The 21,819-nt window shown below is 39.4% G+C and overlaps 1 protein-coding gene across 4 annotated transcripts in view; it reads left to right on the forward strand.

The window, feature by feature from the left end:
* Window positions 1–21,819, forward strand: part of TMEM260 (transmembrane protein 260) — a 50,569-nt gene that overhangs the window by 8,300 nt on the left and 20,450 nt on the right. For 3 of the 4 annotated variants that reach the window (XM_034768492.1, XM_034768494.1, XM_034768493.1), the window contains exons 2-4: window positions 950–981; window positions 1,736–1,887; window positions 18,328–18,505. In XM_034768492.1, coding sequence (XP_034624383.1) covers window positions 950–981; window positions 1,736–1,887; window positions 18,328–18,505 — 362 coding nt within the window. Of the gene's footprint in view, window positions 1–949; window positions 982–1,735; window positions 1,888–14,855; window positions 14,893–18,327; window positions 18,506–21,819 lie in introns of those variants that run through there. The other variant, XM_034768496.1, reaches the window with a different exon arrangement.

Here is a 21,819-nt window from a genome sequence, read left to right on the forward strand (position 1 = left end):
AACAAATTTATTTGAGCATAAGCTTTCGTGGGCTACAGCCCACTTCACTGATTTAGAATGTCAGGTAGCAAACTATCCAAGGTGACTTAGATCCTTGATGTTCCATTTAGTGATAGAATATCAGCATTAACTTTGAATTTCGTGACTACTTGTGTTGTTGCCTTCGTGTTGTTTAAATGTATTTGTGTGTTGAATATATTTAATATATATGACTACATAATGTTTGTAAAATGCTTTAATGATATAAATCACTGTAGAAATGCTAAGTATTATTACGCTAACACAATTCTTTCTTGGCTTTTTTATTTTTTTTTAAATCATAGGCAATACAAACGAAATATAAAATCTAAACTATATTCTATAATGAAGATGTCGGCTGAGTCTAATATCTCCTAGCAGGAACAAGGGTCACTTTTTAAATAAATAATGCTGCAGATTCAAATTGCACCATGTTATAGCTGGTCTCCTAAATAAACTGACCCAAGCATACATGCACAATGATTTTTTTTTTTGCCCTATTTAAAAATATAAAACTGTATTTTTTCATGAGAAATAACCAGGTTGCTAAGAAACAATGCAGTATAAACTATACAATCTGTAATGCTATTTTCCTTGAAAGTTATTGAAACAAGTAGTCTCCGTTTAATTTTTTTTTTTAAATAATGTCTGTAACGTGAACGTATCAGGCCATTCTTTAATGCAGCCTACCTATACCTTCACTTATCTGTCCATAAGAGTCTTGCAAAAAACATACAAAAGATATTTTGTGCAACGACATCAGAGGGAGAAAATATTCTTAGAAAATTTCATGCTGTTAAATCTCTACAGATTTGCAGTTTTATCCAGTCAAATTAATGCAAAACCCCAATGCAAGCATTTGGATTTTGAAAACTTTGGAGGAGTGTCATTTCCTAATAGTAATTATTGGTTTTACATTATTTTTTCACAGGGGAGCTGATCACAGCCGCATATGAGCTTGGAGTAAGTATTAGTTTTATTGTTTAATCAATGCTCTCATTAACAGTTTTAGGAATTAAGGAAGTTTAATTAAGCATGGAGTAAAGTAGATTAATTTATTTTCAAACCACAGTTTTTACTAATTTATAAGTACAGCACGCGACAATTTACTTCAAGTTTTAAATCCAATTAAACTAAATTATAAAGCAAAGGCTTTACTGTATATACAGTAGCTGGCTTATTATCAACCCAAATTTTGTATAAGCTGGGGAGAATAAAATAAATCGGGTTAACAATTTTAATAAGTTTTATTATTTAATAAACTTTATTATGGTGCATGATCCCTTTAGGCAAGACCTTAGGACTGTCAGCATGGTGGTAATCCGATAGCAGTGTGGTCTTTCAACTTGCTAACCAATAAAATAGTTCAGAATTTGCTTTTTTAAAAACAGCCTTTTGAATGACCCTAATATACTGTGACCCCATACAACAAGCAGTTTAAGAAATCATAATGAAATGTGTCACCTCTTTTCTAAGTGAGTCATTATTATGGGTGATTTGTGTAGCCAAATCTACTAAAGAAAATATTTGCTAAGTTAAAATTGGCACAAAAAGATTGTTACAGAGACGCTTCTGTTCAAAGACCCTAGTTATTGATGATAGACCATAGTGTATAATACCAGGCTAATAAAGAAGATACTTCTCAGTTAGAATGTCCTTGCAATTTTTACTTCAGCTGTATGGAAACTTTGTGAACCTATTACTGGTTTGTCCATAGGTTGCCCATCCTCCTGGCTACCCTTTGTTCACTCTGCTGGCCAAACTGGCAATTGGTCTGTTCCCTTTTGGTTCCATTGCCTACCGAGTAAATCTTCTCTGTGGCTTATTGGGAGCAGCTGCAGCATCTTTGCTATATTACACAGTTTTCAGGTAAAGTAGTTGCTAGTGTTTATCTTTTTTTCTCCCAGCTCTCTTCCACATCTCAGAAAGTGGGTTAGATTAACCAGCAATACCTCCGGGCCTTTTTAACCATGATTTTCTCCCTTAAGTTTTGAACTGTAATAGATTCATCTGATTAAACTAGCAATAGTTTAATCTAAATTTGGCCTGGGTCCCTTCAGAAAAGTTCCTTTAAAAAAACCCCAGCACTCTTCTTAAAAAGGATTGACAAGTTTTTCAGTCTCATTATTACAAATCACCGATCAGGTTAATGAACTAATGAAGTTTGTCATTATATAAAGATGCAGATGGTCTGTTTAAATTAGCAAGATGAGCTTCACCTATTGGTAAACTGTAAATTTAATTTAATTGCTTATGTTAGAGGTTATGGGCAGATACCTGTCTGTGGTACCTGATTTGTCTTCATACCTGTGCTGCATTCTAGTTACATCACTGTAATGGATATTCATTCTAATTCAGAATACTTGCAAGAAGGATGATGTGAACAGCAAAGATCAATATTGGCTGCTGCATCTATTATGGTGGTTTGCTGCTTTCTCCCACTGTATGTGTTGCAGTCTGCAAGAGAATCAGAACCTTCTAACCTCTCCATTTTCTCTAGACCTCTAACCTTGTAACAAGAAGACAACTGGAATTGCACGTGGTTTTGGATTTTGTTAACCCTGGTTGTCTTTGATGTGATAGTTCCCTATACTCTTAACCTTAGCCTGACCCATATCGGAGAGGATTATGGCAAAAGATATAAACAATTTCTAATTCTCTTTTACAGAGAAAAATAGGGCATACTTCATGACTTGAAAATGTCACCAAATCATATCAGAATTTTTAATACGTTCTTTGAGTGGAAGCACAAAATGTAACTTAAAATATATATAAGGAAATTAACAATGGACTTGAGCCTGTGGGAGCTGGAATACCCTGAACTCTGACAAACTTCAGTAGGTGTTGAGAGCTCTCAGCTCCACACAGGAATGGCCCCTGTCATTCGACAAGCTCGCTTTTATTAAAGAGAAATTGATATATTAACATAAGATTCGTACCTTAAAACCAAACATGGTCCTTCATACAAGATTTCATACTGTACCCCAGGTGCACATTTATAGATTGAAATACCTTTAGCTATATTATGTGCTAGATAGTTCTCTATAATAGCGTATAAATAAAATTTAGCTCCATCATTTTTATCCTTAAATAATAATAAATCTAGTTAATGTCTCTAATTAAAAGACTCTCCGTTTGTAACAGTATATTTAGAGTGTAAACTTCCAGGGCAGGAAGTATTGTCATTTCTTTTATGTACAGCACCATGCACAGTGTCAGGGCACAAAACATCATAACGCTTGAATTAATTAGCAAGAAGAACACTTTCTTTCATGCTCTAAATCTTTCTGATTGATCATTATTATAGTTCCTATTATTACGCTGTCATTAAGGATCTTCCCTGGTTCTTAGTTTATAACTAAGACATCTGTTATGTGCTGAAACTTGGCCTCTGAAGCCTTGTAATTTGCCCCCCGCCCTCCCCCTAATAACTTAAAAAAAGTTTTCTTACAGGAAAGCAATATTAAAATGGCAGACTAGCTTCGGGTGCTTTTTTATTCTTAAAGAAAAACCAGGGATTCTAAAATTAATTTTGTTAGTTCAGTCATATTTAAAGCTTATTTTAAAAAGAGCAACAAGAATCTCTTGAAATGGCCAAGTCAACAATCAGCCATAATCTTTTCTGTCTCTGAAGTAACATTTCATAATTCTTAATAATATGTTATCTTTGTTAACATCATGGAAACTCAGCAGTGCCAACTGATAAAGTGCATTTTGAGGCATTGTGTGTCAAATATATTTCAAAAGTATGGTTTGGTGGTGTTTTATTAAATCAGTTCTTAGTGCTTAAGACATTTATTTAACAAAAAAGCTGTTGCTGGCTGGCTCTGTTACACATTTATACATTTTTCTGAAAATGTACTGGCACAATCTACTTTACTGGCTTTAAAATTTTATGGGATGTTGCATTTTTTTAACCAGGTTTCTAGATACCTTGAGCTCTCTAAAACAGTGTATCAAATCCTTCTACATCTTTGTGCCTTAATTATAATTTAGCTGATTGTTAAATGGCTTCTGAAAACCTGTCAGGGTCAAGAGAAAAACAGCCAAGTGCACATGCTTGCTGTAGGTATGCTGCAGATGTTAATATGAAAATATGTAGATGTTAAGAATACAAATAATTGATGAAGTATGTATCCTTTGGGAACAACGCAGTTCAAGTGGCAAATCTCTCTCCTCAAACAATAGGCACCCTTCAGAAAGGAGCAAGCCATCTCTATGGAAATAGGACTAACAGTGCCCTATTGATTGAGTGGAAGAAGACATTATACAATGTCAGTTGGGTTGTTACAATTTCATTTGTCGTGTGACCTGAACTTAACCTCTAAAAACCTTTCTTCTGTGAACGTAAAACCACCAGCAGGGCACGTTTGCTTATACATCCACTACAGTGAAGCATTGTTTTTTTAATTTTTGTTGTGTTTTATTATTTTCCAGCATGTGTGTACTGGAAATGTATTCCTTTAGGAGGGTTATTCCTTTGTCAGGCATTTGTTTGAGATATTTCACGAGTTTATTCATTCACAGGTCAGAACAATTTATTTTCATGTTTAATGAGAGGCTTTTGAGTCTCTGAATAGTGGCATTCTTTCTTATTTAAGAGGACATTACAGTACATACGGGATTAGTGTTGAATGGTGTTCAGTACATTTATTCTTTAAACAGATTTATACTTCGACCAGGTAATTGTTCACATGGTGTTCTCGCTACTTACTGCTGGGATAGATATAAAGAACTCCTGTTTCTTTTTTACCACAGATTTTGTTTCTTAAAACAAAGGCCACTTGAAATGTGTTGATGTAAAAAGCTGTTTTCAGTAAGCAAGACTTTTACTGAATGAGCGGTTTACTCTTTAGAGCTACAATTACAAAATATCGTTTTTTCTCTTTATGTTTCTTAACATACTGCTTTTAAGGTCCATAAAGTGGCATTTAGAAAGAATTCTTTAGTTAGACTGTTGATAATAGAAGTCAATAATTCATTAATTTTTGCTTTGTGATACTGAGAAACTATATTATAATTTCAGTCTGTAGAAAGTATGAATGATTCCTTTCAGTTAATATTTATTCATTTTACAAAAGAATCTTTTGTGTTTGCATAATATGATTTCCAAAGTGTAATTTTTTTTTGCATAGAAGATGCATTCTCTATTGCAGAGAAGTTCAGTATTATGCATTTAATTGCTTTAAGTATATATTTTCTATGTATTCATTTCATAGTTGGGTATTTTAATTACCTATATTGAGTAGCATATTTAGTGTGTAGTAGTCTTTAGAGAAGCAGTTGTACTTCCAGTCACAGGGCTAGAGTAAAAGTCACTGTTTCAAAAGTGTCTCTTTTAAGTTTTGCAGCTTCATTCTCAAGTTATGTTGCACTATGTGAAGTTCATTTAATATATGTCAAATGTTAGAATAATGTAAAATTTTTCCAAAACAATTCATGCTGTAAGAAACTGTGACCATCAATAAAAATCTGAGACAAAGCCCCCTCCCTAAACAAGGAACACTTTATTAGGAAATCATCTTTGTATTGTGTAGATGGAGCCTAATATATTAAATGTTCTGAGGTTTATTGCACCATATTTTATGTTCTGGAGTTGTGGTCTGCAGTTGGAGAAGAAGTCTTGCAAATCTTGTGAGTTCGAAAATTAGCAAGGTTTGTGATCTTTGTTGTGCTCTCTAAAGTGCACTCGTGGTTAGTAGCAGGAGGCAGAAGCAAAAAACGGTGTGAAAGTTATCTTGCAGTTTTGTTATCAGAATATGTTGCTTCTTTAAAACAAAAGCAGAGCCATAAAGCCATCAACTGTTGGGGAACCCCTCCCTCCGCCCCCTGGGTGCTTCATGTATCAGTTTGCTCTGGCAGGAATAGTCACTGGGGAGCTTTCGATGGAGTTGAAAGGAGACCTAAGTGTAAGAGAGAAGTGTTCCCTTATTGCACGTCAAAGTTAACCCAAAAGCATAGAAACTAAGCAGCCATATACAGTAGAGAGATAAAGGTTCATTTAATACATTGACCCTACAGTGCACTGAGCTGATGAAATTATATTTTAGAGCATTTTACACATTTACATTTTGATTATGTTCATTTTCAGACAAATTGACTTATCAAAGTTTCCATTACCGGTAGTATAGCGATCCGGGGGCAACTTCAAATATTCCACAGCTATAATGCGGAAATTTAGTTTATTAATCTGGAGTAAGTGAGGAGTACTTTACTGCAATCAGAGAGCCTATTTTTTTTTTCAATTGTTACACCCTTGACCACTGACGTATTCAGCAAAGAACAGAAAATTAAAATACAGTACCTTAGAGAATGAGGAATTTTCTGACTAAGGTATATTTGGATTTTCCAGATTAGAGATTATTTTAGATTATTGCTATTATAGCATAATATGAAAATCTTCACCATTTCAAAAGCAGCTATGCATAAGTAACAAGTAGTTACCAAGTTTTAATAGGGATAGAAGAATGGAAAGTACTCAAGTATTAATTTCCTTTTAGAAGACTATCTGCCATGACCCCTGGCTAATTGATCATATATTTTTTTCCTCATACTTGATATAAAATTGCATTGAGTTCAGGCTGTTTAAGGACATTAACAGATCTGTTCATTTGCATTTTGTTATAAAGTAGGCACATTAGGCTCAAATAGCTGTGCTTCATTCTGAAGAAAAAAGCAGGGCAAAACTCTTTTTTTTTTTTTAAAGACTGAAGAGTCTTTTCTGACAGCTAGTCAGAGTTAGAATTAGTTCAAGGAAATGTTAATAATGCACTGCCTAGCTTAATCCCTTTGATATCACCAGGTATCCTCCTGTTCATGGGTTAATTGCTTTAAAAGCGAAGGCAATATTCTGAGCGGTGGGCCGCTTCACCTTTTCACAGCTGTTACCATTGAGTGACAACTAAATCCCATGTGTAAGATGAGGAAGAGCTCAATCTCCAATTGGGAGAAAATTTATGTAAACCGCAATCCCTTCAGAATGTGCGGAAGTCATAGACTTTCTTGATTTACTCTGCTTTTCCCAGAAAGCTCTATTGTTCACTTTCCTAAGTCCCATCAACCCTTTGTAGCAGAATATCACAGCGGCAGCAGATAGCTTGAAATATATAAATGCTATCATAGCTCTGATTAATAGCAGTGCTTATGAGTCAAGTCTGATAACAGTGCAGCTCTCCACTCAATTTCAGATACTGCTAATGGAATCTGTCTTCTCCAATTGTAATATGAGAAGGCCTAATTTGCCATGGAGCTTGGAGCTGTCACCAGTAGGGGATTGTGGGGTCAGATGGGAGCTGCCAGGTTTTTGCCCTGCAGCTTGTATCTCTCACTTTGAATAGAGCAGCCCCCTGCCTGCCAGTTAGCTGATAGGCCGCCGTGGGGTTTATGCCACTTCATACAATAGGAAAGGGCTACATAGGCTGACTTTATAATTGTGAAGCGAGCTCATATTTCCACAGCTACTGTGCTGCATAATTTCTAATAAGTGGTTTTAACAAATGTCAGATTATGAAAAGTTTCTTCAATTACAAAAACTTATAAAACATTTAAATTGCTAAATCTGTTTCCTACCGCGTTTCTGCCACTGGAACTAGACACCACTTATTATGGTTGCCGTGATAAATGTACATTTTCTAAAGGTTTTTTAAAAATTTATTAATCAAATAATAGGTCATAACTAATATGCCCGTGCTGTTTACAAAGACATAAAGAAAGCAATCCCCCTCTGAATTTTAGCGACTTGAAATACTGTTCTTATAACTTGTATAATAGAAAGCTATTAACGCGAAATATTTTTCTTTATGAAGTTCAGCGTATGTGCAGAGTATTGTACTGTTTTGGTTAATGCTGCTCATTAAGTTGCTTCAATATAGTTTGTGTCAAGCCATTGATTTTAAGCATTCATCTGTCTTATTTCTTTGAAAGTTTATAACTGTAATAAACAGGGTATTTTTGGTATTAATAATTATATACTTCAAAGACTTTTTGTGAATTAAATTCCTTGGGATGTGAAAAGTTTAGTGCAAACTAGTCCTTACCTATAGGCCTGATCTGCAACCATTTACTACTGATTACAAATATCTGCGAGATCGGGCCCCTCAGGCCACAATCTGTAATCAGATCCATGCAAACAGATCATTCTGCCCATGCAGAGTCCCAGTGACAATGCAATTGCAGGATCAGGGCCTATGGTAGTAGCGGTTTGTCTCATCCTCGCTCTATGAATAGTACATCAAAGCCCATTGACATAACTAAAACTAATTCTCTGTTAAGATTTGCATAATAAAGGCTTGTCTTCCATGGTATGTAGACATACCTGCGTTTAAAAACATTCATTGCAGGCTGAAAGTTCTTCTTGTTGAATATTCATGTTGCAGTAGCAGCTAGAAGATACTTCCCACCTATCTAGGTCATGGGCATTCTACCATAACCACCCTGTCCGTCAAATATTGTTAGATAGGCATGTGGGTTTGGTTGAGAGATTCCATTATGGAAAAGTTTGCAAACCCCTGATCTAGATATTTATATTGCCCCATCGCTTCAGCGCACAAGTGCCTTTACCATAATATCTGACCCCCATTGTATAAACACCTCCAAACACCTGCTCTCTGCCCGATTCTAAGAAATTGGAATAAAATGCTCTCGTCCCAGGGTGTCTTGTCTTTTTTATTACAAATGTTGAGGTTGTTCTGGACATTTTTAAGTGGGAGTAGGACCAAACATTGAGTTTATCCAACTGTTTTCCATTATAGCAACTCAAAGCTATTAGCTGTGTATTTTACAACATTTTGCAGGGAGTAGCCCATTAGGCAAGCCAATCAGATTGTTGAGGAGAAGACAGGTTAACTGGCCTTAAGCACCAGTTAGTTACATGGGCACAAGGAGGTTGGGCATGCTGTGCGTAAGACTCTTCTCTTATCGCTCTTCATGTCATAAGCTATTGTCTCAAGTAGGGGCAATGCCTTTTGGGCATATGCTGTCCGTCGGGGTTTGTGTGTCTGCTTTTAAAATAGCTGTACTTTCCCTTTTGATGGCCAATAATGGAAATAACCTGAGCTGAGTGTTGTTTTAGGAACTAAATTTCCCTTGATTGGTGCCCGGAAGGTGAAATCCTGACCCTGCTGACAAAACTCTCATTCACTGGGGCCAGGATTCCACCTGGAGTTCCTGTTGCTGTCAGTGGGTGTCTCTTGTGCATATTGAGGATATTAATCTGCCCCTTAGGTCCTACATTATGATTTACCCTCTGAGGCAGTGGCTGAAGTTAATGTGTCACAGGTTGAAAACCACCATCACAGTATTTTTATTGGCAGTGTCAGCAGAGGCTAAGGTTTGAATATGTGTTGGGATTAAGCTACCTGTTCATCTCTAGAGACGAGACATGTTAGGGCAATGCTGAGAAACTTACAATGCCACCACCCTTATTTTTATCCGTTCTAAATTGAGGAGTTCATTGTCCAGTCCCATCTATCTATCACCGTTACACTAGTTCTACCTTCAACAAAAATAACAAAAATTGTTGGGGGGTCTGCGGTTCTTGATTGAATACAAAGAAGTCCTTTCCACCCCTCTGATGACCAGCAGCCTTACAAAATAAAGAATTAGAGGATATGCGGAGGGCAGTGAGGAAACTCTGTAAGAGTTGGTTCATCTGTTTTGCGATGTTAACCTTTGCTGCTAGCAGTGTGCTCTGCCAGCATGAAGTGGTTCTTCCTTTAACCTTGCTGAATCAAGCATTGCATCAGGAAAGGGGGAAGGAATTCAGTACCATAGAGTCTCCTTTGGTGATCCTCTGTATTGTTGACCTGGCTAAAAATTGTTCTGTTGGTTGGACAAGTTTAAGGGCATTTAATGTAGGCAATCAAGAAAACAAAACAAAAACTAAAAACAACCACCACCACTGGCACAACACCCCCACAATTTGCATAGAATAACTAATAACAAATTGTGATGACAGATCACTCACACTAAATTTTAATTTCTGATTTCTCTAATTTATGGTAATTTTGTTTTTTTTTCAATGCTAAGTTATGCTATGGAAAACTTTTCATTTTAAAATCTCTAACTATAGTTAAAGTGACTACAAAAGTATCATTGTGCTTCTCTTTCATTTGTGCAATTTATATATCAAAAGATGTTTTTTTCTGAGTGTCAGCCCTGCAGATTCAACCTCAGATCTGAAACTCAAGCTGTGTTCTTTCTGCTTTTACTTCTTCCTGAGCAATAGATTCTGCAGTCAGAACTTAAGTGGCAATTCAACTGAAGATACTTGAGGAAGAATGCAGTCTAATTTAGTATTCCCTATAGTATCTGTTTTGGCTATTCAGTGCTAAGAGCTGTAGAAACTTGCTTTTTTCAGAAAGTAAGTGTGATTAGAAGATGCACGTAGCAGACACTCGAAAAGAGGAGCTGGTTTGGTATAATTACTATTATCGCTATAAGGAAAGAATTTCTAAACTGGTATTTCACTTTCTTTTGCTTTTAAAGTACTTATATTTTATTATTGAAATACATAACGTAGTTAAAATAAGCGTGAGCACTTTTGAGTTGCTTCCACTTTTACTAATCATTGGGAAAAGATTATAAACTTTTTTTAAAAGAAGCACTGAAGAGAAAGGTGGTGATTCAAAGAATGATGGTCCAAATATTTTAATTGAGGAGAGAAGCTCATTGTCTGTTGTTAATATATCCAGGCCTTCAGCTTGCATCTGTTAGAATTAGGGAACCTACATATGATACAGTCATCTGGACCTGTTGGGTCATTAGCGACCAATGTCAGACAGGAAGATGCTGCAGTTATGTGGTGGCAAAAGTTTTGGCTTTGAAGCCTTTAGGTTCCACTTTGCCTCTCTCCTTATTTCCCCAGCCCTTCTCTGCTCTATGGAGGTGTGTTGCAGGTGCGTGCCCTTGTTCCTTTATGGTTGAAAGGAAAAACGAAAGAGGTAAATAGGAGAGAAAAGGCTAATAAATCCAGGGAGGTAAGCAAGGAACATTTCTTATAGAGAGCCACTTTAAACGCACATCTCCTGGGTCTGTCTGTCCTGTCTGTGCTACTTTGCATTAATTAGTCATAGAGTTTAAGGCCAGAAGGAACCATCAGGTCATCTAGTTTGGCCTGCTGTATATCACAGGCCACTAAACACCACCCAGCCACCCTTGTACCCAGCCCAACAACCAGAATTAAACCAAGTGTTAGAGCCCTCAGGAGACTAAACTGTTGTGCGCCACAAGGGGAGAACAGGAGGGATCGATGGCAAGGAATTTGTCGAGTGTGATGCTCTAAACTTCTACCTCCAGCAGTCTTGCTCTCCCAAGTCTGTCTCTAGCTGATTGGCTGGGGAGCTGTTAGGTATTCATCCCTTTTGAAAATCAAGCCTTCATTGCCTCTATAAAATCCCTACGGGGTTTGCTTCGGTGTCATTTATTTCAAAGTATTGCTGATAAATTGGACACTAGTGCTTAGCGACTCAGATGGGAGTCCTTACCCTGGTCTTTGCCCTCATGTGTTTCTAGCCACGTATATACTGGGGCATGTTCTGAACTAAGAATCGTATCCATCTTAGAAGCTGCTAAGCATTTTAAGGCTTGTTTCAGCTTTTGGAAAAATCAAATCTATTCTAAATGAGGACTCATGAACTTTAGACTAGAAAGAAAAAGCTGTTTTTGTTTTTATTGCAGTAACAGCTAGGGACACCAATCAAGGGTCAAGGCCCTATTGTGCTAGGCGCTCTTCAGATAAGGGGAAAAAGGACAGTATTCTGCTCCACCCTTCACAATCTAGGATAAGCCTCTAACATTTGGGTTTAACAGCCACTGCCCAAGTCTTATTCCATAAACTAGAATAAGGTGTTAGATTTTTTTGTCTACCTGGAAATGGGGAGTTGTTTATCTAATGTAGGTTTTAACACAGCATTGAAGTTTCTTCCAAGGAAGGACCTATTGCTTAGAAAATTTGCCAGGTGTTTCTGCCCATTGTCCATGTGATGACATCCAGTGACTCAGGGTACGTCTACACTACCCACCGGATTGGTGGGTAGTGATCAATCGATCGGCGATCGATTTATCGCGTCTAGTGTAGACACGATAAATCAATCCCCAGTTGCTCTGCTGTCGACTTCTGCACTCCACTGCAGCGAGAAGCAGAAGCGGAGTCGACGGGCGAGCGGTGGCAGTCGACCCCGCGCCGTGAGGACGCAAGGTAAGTCGATCTAAGATACGTTGACTTCAACTACGCTATTCTCGTAGCTGAAGTTGCATATCTTAGGTTGATCCCCCCCTCCAGTGTAGACCAGGCCTTAGTTCTTCCAGACGGGCCTATCAGAATAGCAGGGTCAAAGTTCATAGAGCAAAGTTCAACTTTACATTCAACTCTACTGTAGGTTTTAACACAGCATTGAAGTTTCTCCCAAGGAAGGACCTATTGCTTATAAAATGAGAATAAATCGGTAAATAAATGTAATGGGAAATTTGTCTCAATCTTTGTTTTACATTCAGAAGTGTATAGCACGGGGTTACCTTATGGCTTGAATTCTCCGAAAACATTCCAGGGTGGTTTAGAAGGCTATTTCTTTGGAATCAGAAAGAAATGAGAATTTTAAAAAGATCCAGCTGAGAGTACGTAGAGTCACTGCTTAGCAATGTGGCTGGATCACGACCTCCTGCTCTTACAACTTTTTCAACCCCACTGGGTTGCGGGGAGGTTGGGTGAGGACTAGGCGCTCCCTTTGGTTTGTTTAATTTCTGTAATGTTCCCCCTTATCATTCCTCTTCCGCTCTGACTGCCACATCGCTTGAATATTTGGGGAGGAAAGCAAAATCAGTGAGTCCTCAGGGCCGAAACCTTTGCCAGGTGTTTCTGCCCATTGTCCATATGATGACATCCAGTGACTCAGTGCTTCCAGATGGGCCTATCAGAATTGCAGGGTCAAAGTTCATAGAGAAAAGTTCAGCTTTAGTTAGTACCATTTCTGTGTCTCTGTCAAATGATTCCTGCAATTGTATTATATTATTGGGGGTAGAATACCTTGATTATTAATTATCCTGAGTACTAAGAGAATTGCATTTTGTCTGTTAAGGATTTTAAATTGCTGTTCCACTGTAAAAAAGTAACTATGTAAAATGGCACCTTTCTGTTGTTGTTGTTATCATTTATTTAATTTTGTATTATAATAGCGTCTAGAGGCCCCAAATAGGTCCCCGTGGTGCTGGGTGCTTTACACACATAGCAACTGACTACTGCCGAGATCTCACTGTGGGCAGACCTTGTGCCCCTGTGTGGAACTCCATTGACATCAATAGAGCTCTGCAAGGGTCTACCCACATGGACCTCATTGGAGGACTGGGACCCAAATGTGCAAGACAGACAAAAGGTGTGAGAAAACTCCTTTTCTGCTGAACAGATCAGCTCTGTGCGTGTATCAGGTCATGTCTGCCGACTTCAGTGACAAAAAACAGTTTTTCTAGACTCTTTCTAGTGCATTATCAACAGCATCGTTTACAAAGCTACGCTGCTTTGCCGTCAGTTACACTTGTGCAAAACACTTGAAATCGCTGGAATTACACAGGTGTTACCTGGTGCATCGTCTGAAGAGAGTGCGTTACCTAGGTGTCCCTGAAAGCAGAATTTGGCCTGCAGAACCTGAACTTGCACAAGAAGGGAACCCATATTGAGTTTGCATGGATGGCAGTTAGAGACAGAGCACACCTGATACGGAAATAATTGTAAGACAATAAACACGGAAACCCATAGTGCCATGTTTGAGTTATTTTCAAAGTCGGAACCTCACCTTAAAATTGCTTTCACTACTTCGGTGATTTAGGTAAGGGTACAGTGGTTAATCTTGTAGGTGTGATGGCATTTGCCCTAAAATACATATATATCTTCCCTTGAGATTCAACTACTGTGCACAGGGGACTTCTCTACATATTCAAAATAGATATTTTCTTCCTAGTTTATAAGAGACAAGTAAAAAAGTAGTTACCACAGTGACTGGCCTGGGTACTGTTACCACAGTAGTACAGGCCTGGGTGTGTATATGAGAATTTTATACAAAGACCTAGATATCAGCATCAAATAAACAGTTCAGATAGCTTGTGCTGCACCTCCTGACTACGTGAGATAGACTCAGCCAATCAAAGAACCTGAACAAACACCGTATGCAATAAACTATACGGCCAGTTCCAACCAACTCAACTTGAAATCTACACTGAATTTTCTGTGGCCATGAGGACAATAAGTAAATGTATTCAAATTCATCTACCTATTTTCCAGTTAGTATGGATTCACCTTTCTTTTTCTTCAAGAACACCTTTGATCTGAGTGGGAGCGTATTTAGAAGTGTCTTGCACATAGGAAGTTCAGCAGCTACTACCACTGTTTCCCGTCACTAAAATGATTATAGTGATACCGACCTTCCTTTCCTGAAGTGCTTTGAGATCTAGATAAAAAGTGCTATATCAGAGCTGAGCGCTGGAATATTTTAAATCTGTAATTTTAAAAAAGGTCAATGTTAAGCGTCCATCTCCGTGGACGTTCACTGGGATTTGGGTGCCATAACTCTCTCAGGCCTCTGACAATCTCAGCCTAATGTGGTAAAAATGTTTCTGCACTGCAGAGTTGGTGAAATACAGTTCCAAAATGCTTATGTAAGAAGCATGCATTCACTCCAAGGAGACGTGATTGCTATGCCCGCATTTGTCAGTTGTGACTGGGTAACCTTGCACAATAGGGTCATGAATGGGTAAGTGGATTTAGCGAGCCATCAGGGTTATTTCAGGACGTTTGTGATTTCCATGCTACTATCAAGGTGGGATTTTAAAATCTTATTTCTGTGTTTTAGATCAATGATTCTCAACCAGGGATATGAGTTCCCAAGGGTACGTAGAGGTCTTCTGTGGGATACATCAACTCAACTGAATATTTGCCTAGTTTTACAACAGGCTACATAAAAAGCACTAGCGAAGTCAGTACAAACTAAAATTTCAGACAGACAATGTCTTGTTTATATTGCTCTCTATGTTACACACTGAAATGTAAGTGCAATATTTATATTCCCATTTATTTTATTATTATACACCTCTACCTCGATATAACGCGACCCGATATACCACGAATTCGGATATAATGCAGTAAAGCAGTGCTCTGGGGGGGCGGGGCTGCATGCTCTGGCAGATCAAAGCAAGTTCAATATAACGTGGTTTCACCTATAACGTGGTAAGATTTTTTGGCTCCCGAGGACAGCATTATATCAAGGTAGAGGTATATATGGTAAAAATGAGAAAGTCGGCAATTTTTCAGTAATAGTGTGTGGTGACACTTGTATTTTGATGTCTGATTTTGTAAGCAAGTAGTTTTTAAGTCAGGTGAAACTTGGGGGCACACAGGACAAACCAGACTCCTGAAAGGGGTACAGTAGTCTAGAAAGGTTCAGAGCCGCTGTTTTAGAATATCCCCTTTGAAGCTTGATGCCCAAATCTGTAGTGCTGAGATTGTAAGCATGGCCCATAGTGGGGCTCTCTGGTGCAGCTGCGATACGCACAATAAAAGTGTTACTAGTTGGCCCTTAAATGATTTTGAGTATTAAACACAAAAAGCCCTAAATTTGACACTTGCAATAAATATTTTGTATCCATTAGGCAGCATGTAAAATCTTCAGGAGTGCAAATACTGTCAGTGAAGTTTGATCTAATTGCGGGAGCCCAGCAAAATGCCAGCAGGGATTATGCAAGCTTCAACCAGTTGTGCCAGTGTATGTCAGTCCTGTGGTGTAAAACAACTGGCTGCCGTTCCTGTTCTCTGCCTCTCCCAGCAGCCATGCCAGTTTGCATGGTAATGTTATGATGGGGATATTGGGTCAGATCAAATTCCCATTCCCCTGCGAGCAAAGCAAGGATTTGAATTCAGTCTCCAAGGGGGAGGGAAAGGCTGGTGCATCGTCCCATTGAGCCAGCTCTCTCCCCTTCCCACCAAATGTTAACAGTTGTTCCAATTGCAGACATTTCAAGCCTGATCCATTGAAAGCAGTGGCAAAGATCCCATTGATTGCAACAGTTCAGGATCAAGGCCTTGTGGTACTATACCTGCAAATTGAAATTACGGTAGTGTCTGCTTTTATTTGCCTACCAATTTCAGGAATCAATTTACTAGACACGTTCATGAAAGTATCTTCTCTCGGGGCGGGGAGGAGGAATGCCCCCTTCAGGAGTACGTTTTATGATTAAATCTATTTTGGGACAAAATCTGGATTTTTTTCAAGTTTGTTTAACTGTGGAGTCCTGTGGTCTGGCAGAGAAGAGAAGGGGGCAATTGTTAAATGAAACAAACAGATCTGGACCTTTCTGTGTTTAGATTTTGGATTCCACGCTGAAGGAAGGAGCTGTGAGGGCCCTTGTTTATTTAAAACCCAATAAAAAAGTTACACAGTGAGTTAAAGCAACAGTAGTGCTTCTCTTTCTTGCCCCTCCAACCAATCAGCAGTGAGTAGATGATAATACCGAGCTCTTACAGCACTTTTTATCCATGGGTCTGAAAGCACTTTACAAAGGAGGTGACTATTGTTATTCCCATTTTACTGATGGGGAAACTGAGGCACGGGGTGGTGGTGGTGACGTGACTTGCCCAAGGTCACCCACCAAACCACTGGCACAGTCAAGTATAGAGCCCAGGTCTTCTGAGTCCCTGTGCAGTGCTCTAGTCATTAGATCACACTGTCTTCCATCTTTTATTGATCCAGTATGGCTTAAAGCTTCCACCCCAATTGCCTGGGGTTTGGGCTCCTTCAGACCAGGGGAGGGAGAGCATCTCAGAGGAAAGGAGCCTGTGTAGAGAATGTTCTGCCAACTGCTCCCTCTCTTTTATATGGGAGAGGGTGTGCCTAGGGTGTGCGCCCACACTCATCTCAATGTTACTATTTTTGAATACATATTTTGGAAGCAAACATTGCAACGATGCATTTCACAGTCATTAACAACTGAAACATTGAGGTTGAATAACCAATGACATGATTCAAGCCATGTCAGTATCAGAGGATACAGTAGATACTTAACAACTGTGTATAGTTGGTGAAATCTTTCTTTTATTAACTTATCAAATGTTCCAAGTCCCCATCTCAAGGGACATGCAGAGAGTTTAAAAAACAAACTATAAATGGGAGCGGTAGAGAGATGACTATCCCCCAAATAAACTAACAGCTGTCCTTTCTGACAGAATCCTGAGCAGCGAGATGAGCATTGCACCATGCTCTGAAAGGCAATACACTCCAGCTAAGTCACACCAGCTCGGAAAGTGAATTTCCCCTATATCTTAAGGACTGTTAGCTTGAGTGCCTCACCCGATGACATTTCATCATCACTGAGTCAGAGGCAAGGTCTCCCAGATAGCCATATTCTGAATCGTTTAGGATTTTATAGATCAAATTAAATAACGAACTGGCCCTGGAATGGAGTAGGAAGCCAGTGTAGTTGTTGAAGAACTGACGTAATACGTTTCTTGGGGCTAAATACCATCTAATGGGCCTTCTGCACCAGCTGTAGCATCCAAGTGGTCTTGGAATGTAGCTCCATGGGAAGTGCATGCAGTAATCCAGTCTGGAAGGCAGAAAGGCAGTGATTACTGTCGTGGGATCTGGGTTTGACAGAAAAGGTTGCAAACATCCAAATGCTGGGTGCTTCGTGCATTGCTTGTGTTTGCTTCCCCATCAGGATTCACACTTGTTCCCTCTCTTTCCTGGCCGTGCTCCCAGCTCCAAAGTACACTTTCCCTTCTTAGCGCCCTCTGTGTTCCATTTCCCACCCCCGCCCTACGAAACTAAAAGCTCCCCCATAGGAAAGCGTTAGAATGCCAACCGTCACGAATATCTATAATCCACTTTTTATCCAGTGTCTTGATGAATTTAAGACTGCACCGTTGCTCAGAAATCTGCCAGCTAAGAGTATCTGGTTGAAAGCATGACTCTTTGGCTTGGTGTGCCATGCTCCACTATGTCATCTCTCATCAAGGTTTCCAAACGGACTCGAATACTGGAAGTTACCCTCTATGCTTGAAAGAAATATTGTGTGTGGCAATGCTAGCCATTGGTCATTGAGGGAAGGGCATTCACTACCTTGCGTAGGGTACAGTATGGTTAATAACTGGCCTTCCTAATTGAAATCTTATGCAAGGAAATTATTAGAAGCGACATATTAACCATATAATGTTTTGGAAGGGTGTTGGATGGCAGCCATAATTTCTGCTGCTACAGTATGTTAAAAAAAGGACAATGAAGTAGGCGCTTTTTGTTGGAAAAGAAGATTTCATGTTATCTGTGTTTGCAGGCTTTCTGGCTCGTATGCTGGAGGAGTCCTTGCTGCGGGGGTGTTTTCCTTTTCTCGTCTAACATGGCAGTGGTCCATCTCAGCAGAGGTTTTTAGCTTAAACAATCTGTTTGTGGGGCTGCTTATGGTGCTTACTGTACATTTTGAGGAGGCAGCCACTGCGAAGGAGAGATCAAAGGTAACCTGTTTGGATCAAAGCGAATATCAGTTGTAAATGTATTTGTCGTGTGTGTGGCTTGTTTGCTTTTAATAATTTGGGTTGGTTTAAAAATTTAGGGCCAGATCTTCAAAAGCGCTAAGTGTTTATGGTTCTGAATGGGAGCTGCTGGGCGCTGAGCACTTCTGGAACTCTGGCCACGCCGAGCTCTTAAAAATACGGTCACTTATTAAGGGTCTAAGTTGGCATCATTGAGTGCTGTTCAGAAGGTGGGGTGGAAAATTATGATGAAAACAAAAACTGGCTTTCATTGTAATTTTCTGCAGAAAAGTGCAACTTTTTTTGTCAAAACACGGAAAAGTTTTTGGTTTTCAGGTTCTTATTTTTCAGTTAAAAGTCTGTATTTTGGATGGAAACCAGGCACTAGCCACAAAAATTCTTGTTTAGTTGAAAACCCAATTTTCTGTTGAAAGTCTGGATGGGAAATTTTGATCAGCCCTAGAGCTTTGAAAATCTCGCCCATAAATTTCGCATAAAATGGCACATTCCAACAATTTAAAAAAACTGATAGTGTTTCTCTCCACTCTCCCTAAGCGTGGGGACATCACATCTGTTCTTCTTTTATAAACTCTTTTTTTATGACCACAATAAATTCTCTGAATAATTTTTTTTTTTTATAAAAGTAGTGCAGAATTTTAGAAGTTCAGACTAATTCTGCACTGCTGTAATGGGTCTTCAAATCATACATGTTCTCTGGATGGCTACAGATGAGGGTTTTTTTATTTGGCATTAAACATCACAAAGAGTAATTGTTTTATTGGTTACTACCATTTTTGGATCACTGACTGCTAAATTCCTCAAAGATGTCATTTGAGATTTTCAGAGCCGCCGAACACGGTGGTTCTCAAACTTTCTTTTTCGCGGACCAGTTGACAATTGCTGAGGGTCTCGGCGGACCACTTAATGATCTTTCCAAATGTTTGTGCCATTAGCTAACTATTGTAAAGCGCTTTGGATAAAAGCACTATATAAAAAAACCTTTATAATAATTAACATTTTTTTGTTCTACAAATAAAAGCACACAACTCATATTTTAATATCAGTAGTCTTACCTTTCTAATGCAATGGATGTGCCCTCTCCCCCTCCACAGCAGCCCCCGAGCTGGGGCTGGGAAGGAGGGGGGTCTCTCCCCCGCCACAGCAGTTACAGAGCTGAGGCTGGGAAGGAGGGCCATCTCTCCCCAGCAGCTGCAGCCCTGAAGCTGGGGAAAGTCGCCTTTCTCTGGCCGCCATAACCCTGCACGTCCCAAATTCCCCCCAGCCCCCTCTTCAAACCCCATTGCTCCTTATTCCCTATTCCCCCCAAGGCCACCACCTCATCTTACATGTGTGTCCTCTCCAGGGTCCAGGCACCTAATTAGTGGAGCCACGCCTGCGCGACTCCACTAATTAGCTGGTTGGCCCTTCATTGTCTCGTGTGCAGCCGCCCAGGCGTGCACCTTAGGGGGAACTATCTGCGGACCACCTGAATGGAGCTTGTGGACCACTGGTGGTCCACAGACTGCAGGTTGAGAACCTCTGGCCTAACAGATTCAGATACCCAATTTCCAGTGGGAATTAGGGCCAAGATTTTCAAAAGTGACTAATGGCTTTGGTTGCTTCAACTTTTGGGGTATCCTACTATGTACACCTGAAAGGGGGTTAGTATTTAGAAGGCAGGTGCTCAGCACTTTCTGGGAATCAGGCCCACCTATTTGACCCCTCAGGCTCATCACACAAAATCACTAGTGACTTCTGAAAAACATGGTCTGGGTGTCCAAACCCGTTGAGCAGGTTTGAAAATCTCAGCTGTATTAGTATTTCAGTGATGCAAAAAAAAAAAAAAATCCTTTGCTAATGGTGAAATCATCTTCAAAATAAAATGTCAGACTATTGTTAGAAACTCGAATCCGTGCTGATATTATTTCATCACTCGGTGAAAGCAAACATTCGCATTGCGCATCTCTGCCATTGTAACGGACTATCGAAGAAAGCAGTGCTACGGTTACATTTTCAATGTTAGAAGTGCCTGAGCAGCAAGAGAGGACAGGGTCTGACCTGTCAGAGGAGTGTGGAAGGGCAGAGGATGTCGGGCAGATCCTCAGCTGGTAAACTGTTCCAGCTCCATTAACTTCAGTGAATCTCTGACGGCTTTCACCACATGAGGATCTATCCCATTGAATAGAAGTAGGCTGATGGCAAGCATATATTGCAGACAAAACGTAAGACGAAAAAGACCAAAGAAGATAAGTAGACAATGAATTCAAATAACAGGAGTGTTTGTGGTTCATGTAGCAAAGATGAAAGGTGGTGAACCAATGCTCATAGGAGGCTGCTGCTGAAACAGTCAAGAGTTTTGCCATTGATTTCAATGGGGCAGGTTTGGGGGCATGTAGAACATGTGATGTTCTGGCATGGGAGAAAGTCTTCTACCAGTAGGAGCTTGGGATGGCCATGTAACCAAGTAGTGAAGTCGTGAGCAACCCCACTAAAATCTTGGGTCTAAGCTGTAGGTGTTGGATGTGCTATTTTTTTAATAGAAAAACTAGTTTAGAAATGTCTTAATGGATTTTATTGGTACTGTCTTGGATTCCCTTAGCCAACGAAGCAAAGGTGCTTAAGTTTAAACTCTGATGCCAGCTGTGCGCACCTGAGAGAGCGAGGAAAAATCATCACCCATAAATCTTTAAAACCACTGAAACGACGAGCTAAAGTAGTTTCTCCGTCTATAGTAAAATCATGATTTTAGAGTCTGATTGCTGGGGAATATTCAGTGCTACAAGCAATCTCCCTTTTCCAGCAGTGTAAAGTTCCCTTTCTAGCCCTCATGGGTTGTGAGATATTGGACCCCACACCTGTCACTAGTGCAGGACTGAATATTATTTATGCTGAGCCTCAGACCAATGTAATTTTAGGGGAACTGCACGTTTGGGGGAAAGAAGGCAGGTTGTTAGAAGCTGCTGAGAGATTGGGGATGGTAGAAGCACTCCCAGTAGACAGCGGGTAGGTAAGGTGATCAAAGGTCCATGATACATGCAGTTAACCACATGGATAGGTAGCTTATCACTCTGGCTCAGCAATGTATCATATAGATACTACCCTCATGTACATGGTATGACATAAATACCACCACTACATATCTGTGTATACTGTCTACCTATGTAGATTACAATATATAACCATTTTAAAAAACTTGTGTCTGAAATAGTTCTTAAATAGATTTCCAGTAAAATATGTGGCATACCTCTAACTAGACATACGTGATATTTTCTTTGTAAATATTTATTGAAAGTTAC

The sequence above is a fragment of the Trachemys scripta genome, chromosome 4, assembly GCF_013100865.1.
Source record: "Trachemys scripta elegans isolate TJP31775 chromosome 4, CAS_Tse_1.0, whole genome shotgun sequence".
In the NCBI taxonomy this organism is placed as follows: domain Eukaryota; kingdom Metazoa; phylum Chordata; order Testudines; family Emydidae; genus Trachemys; species Trachemys scripta.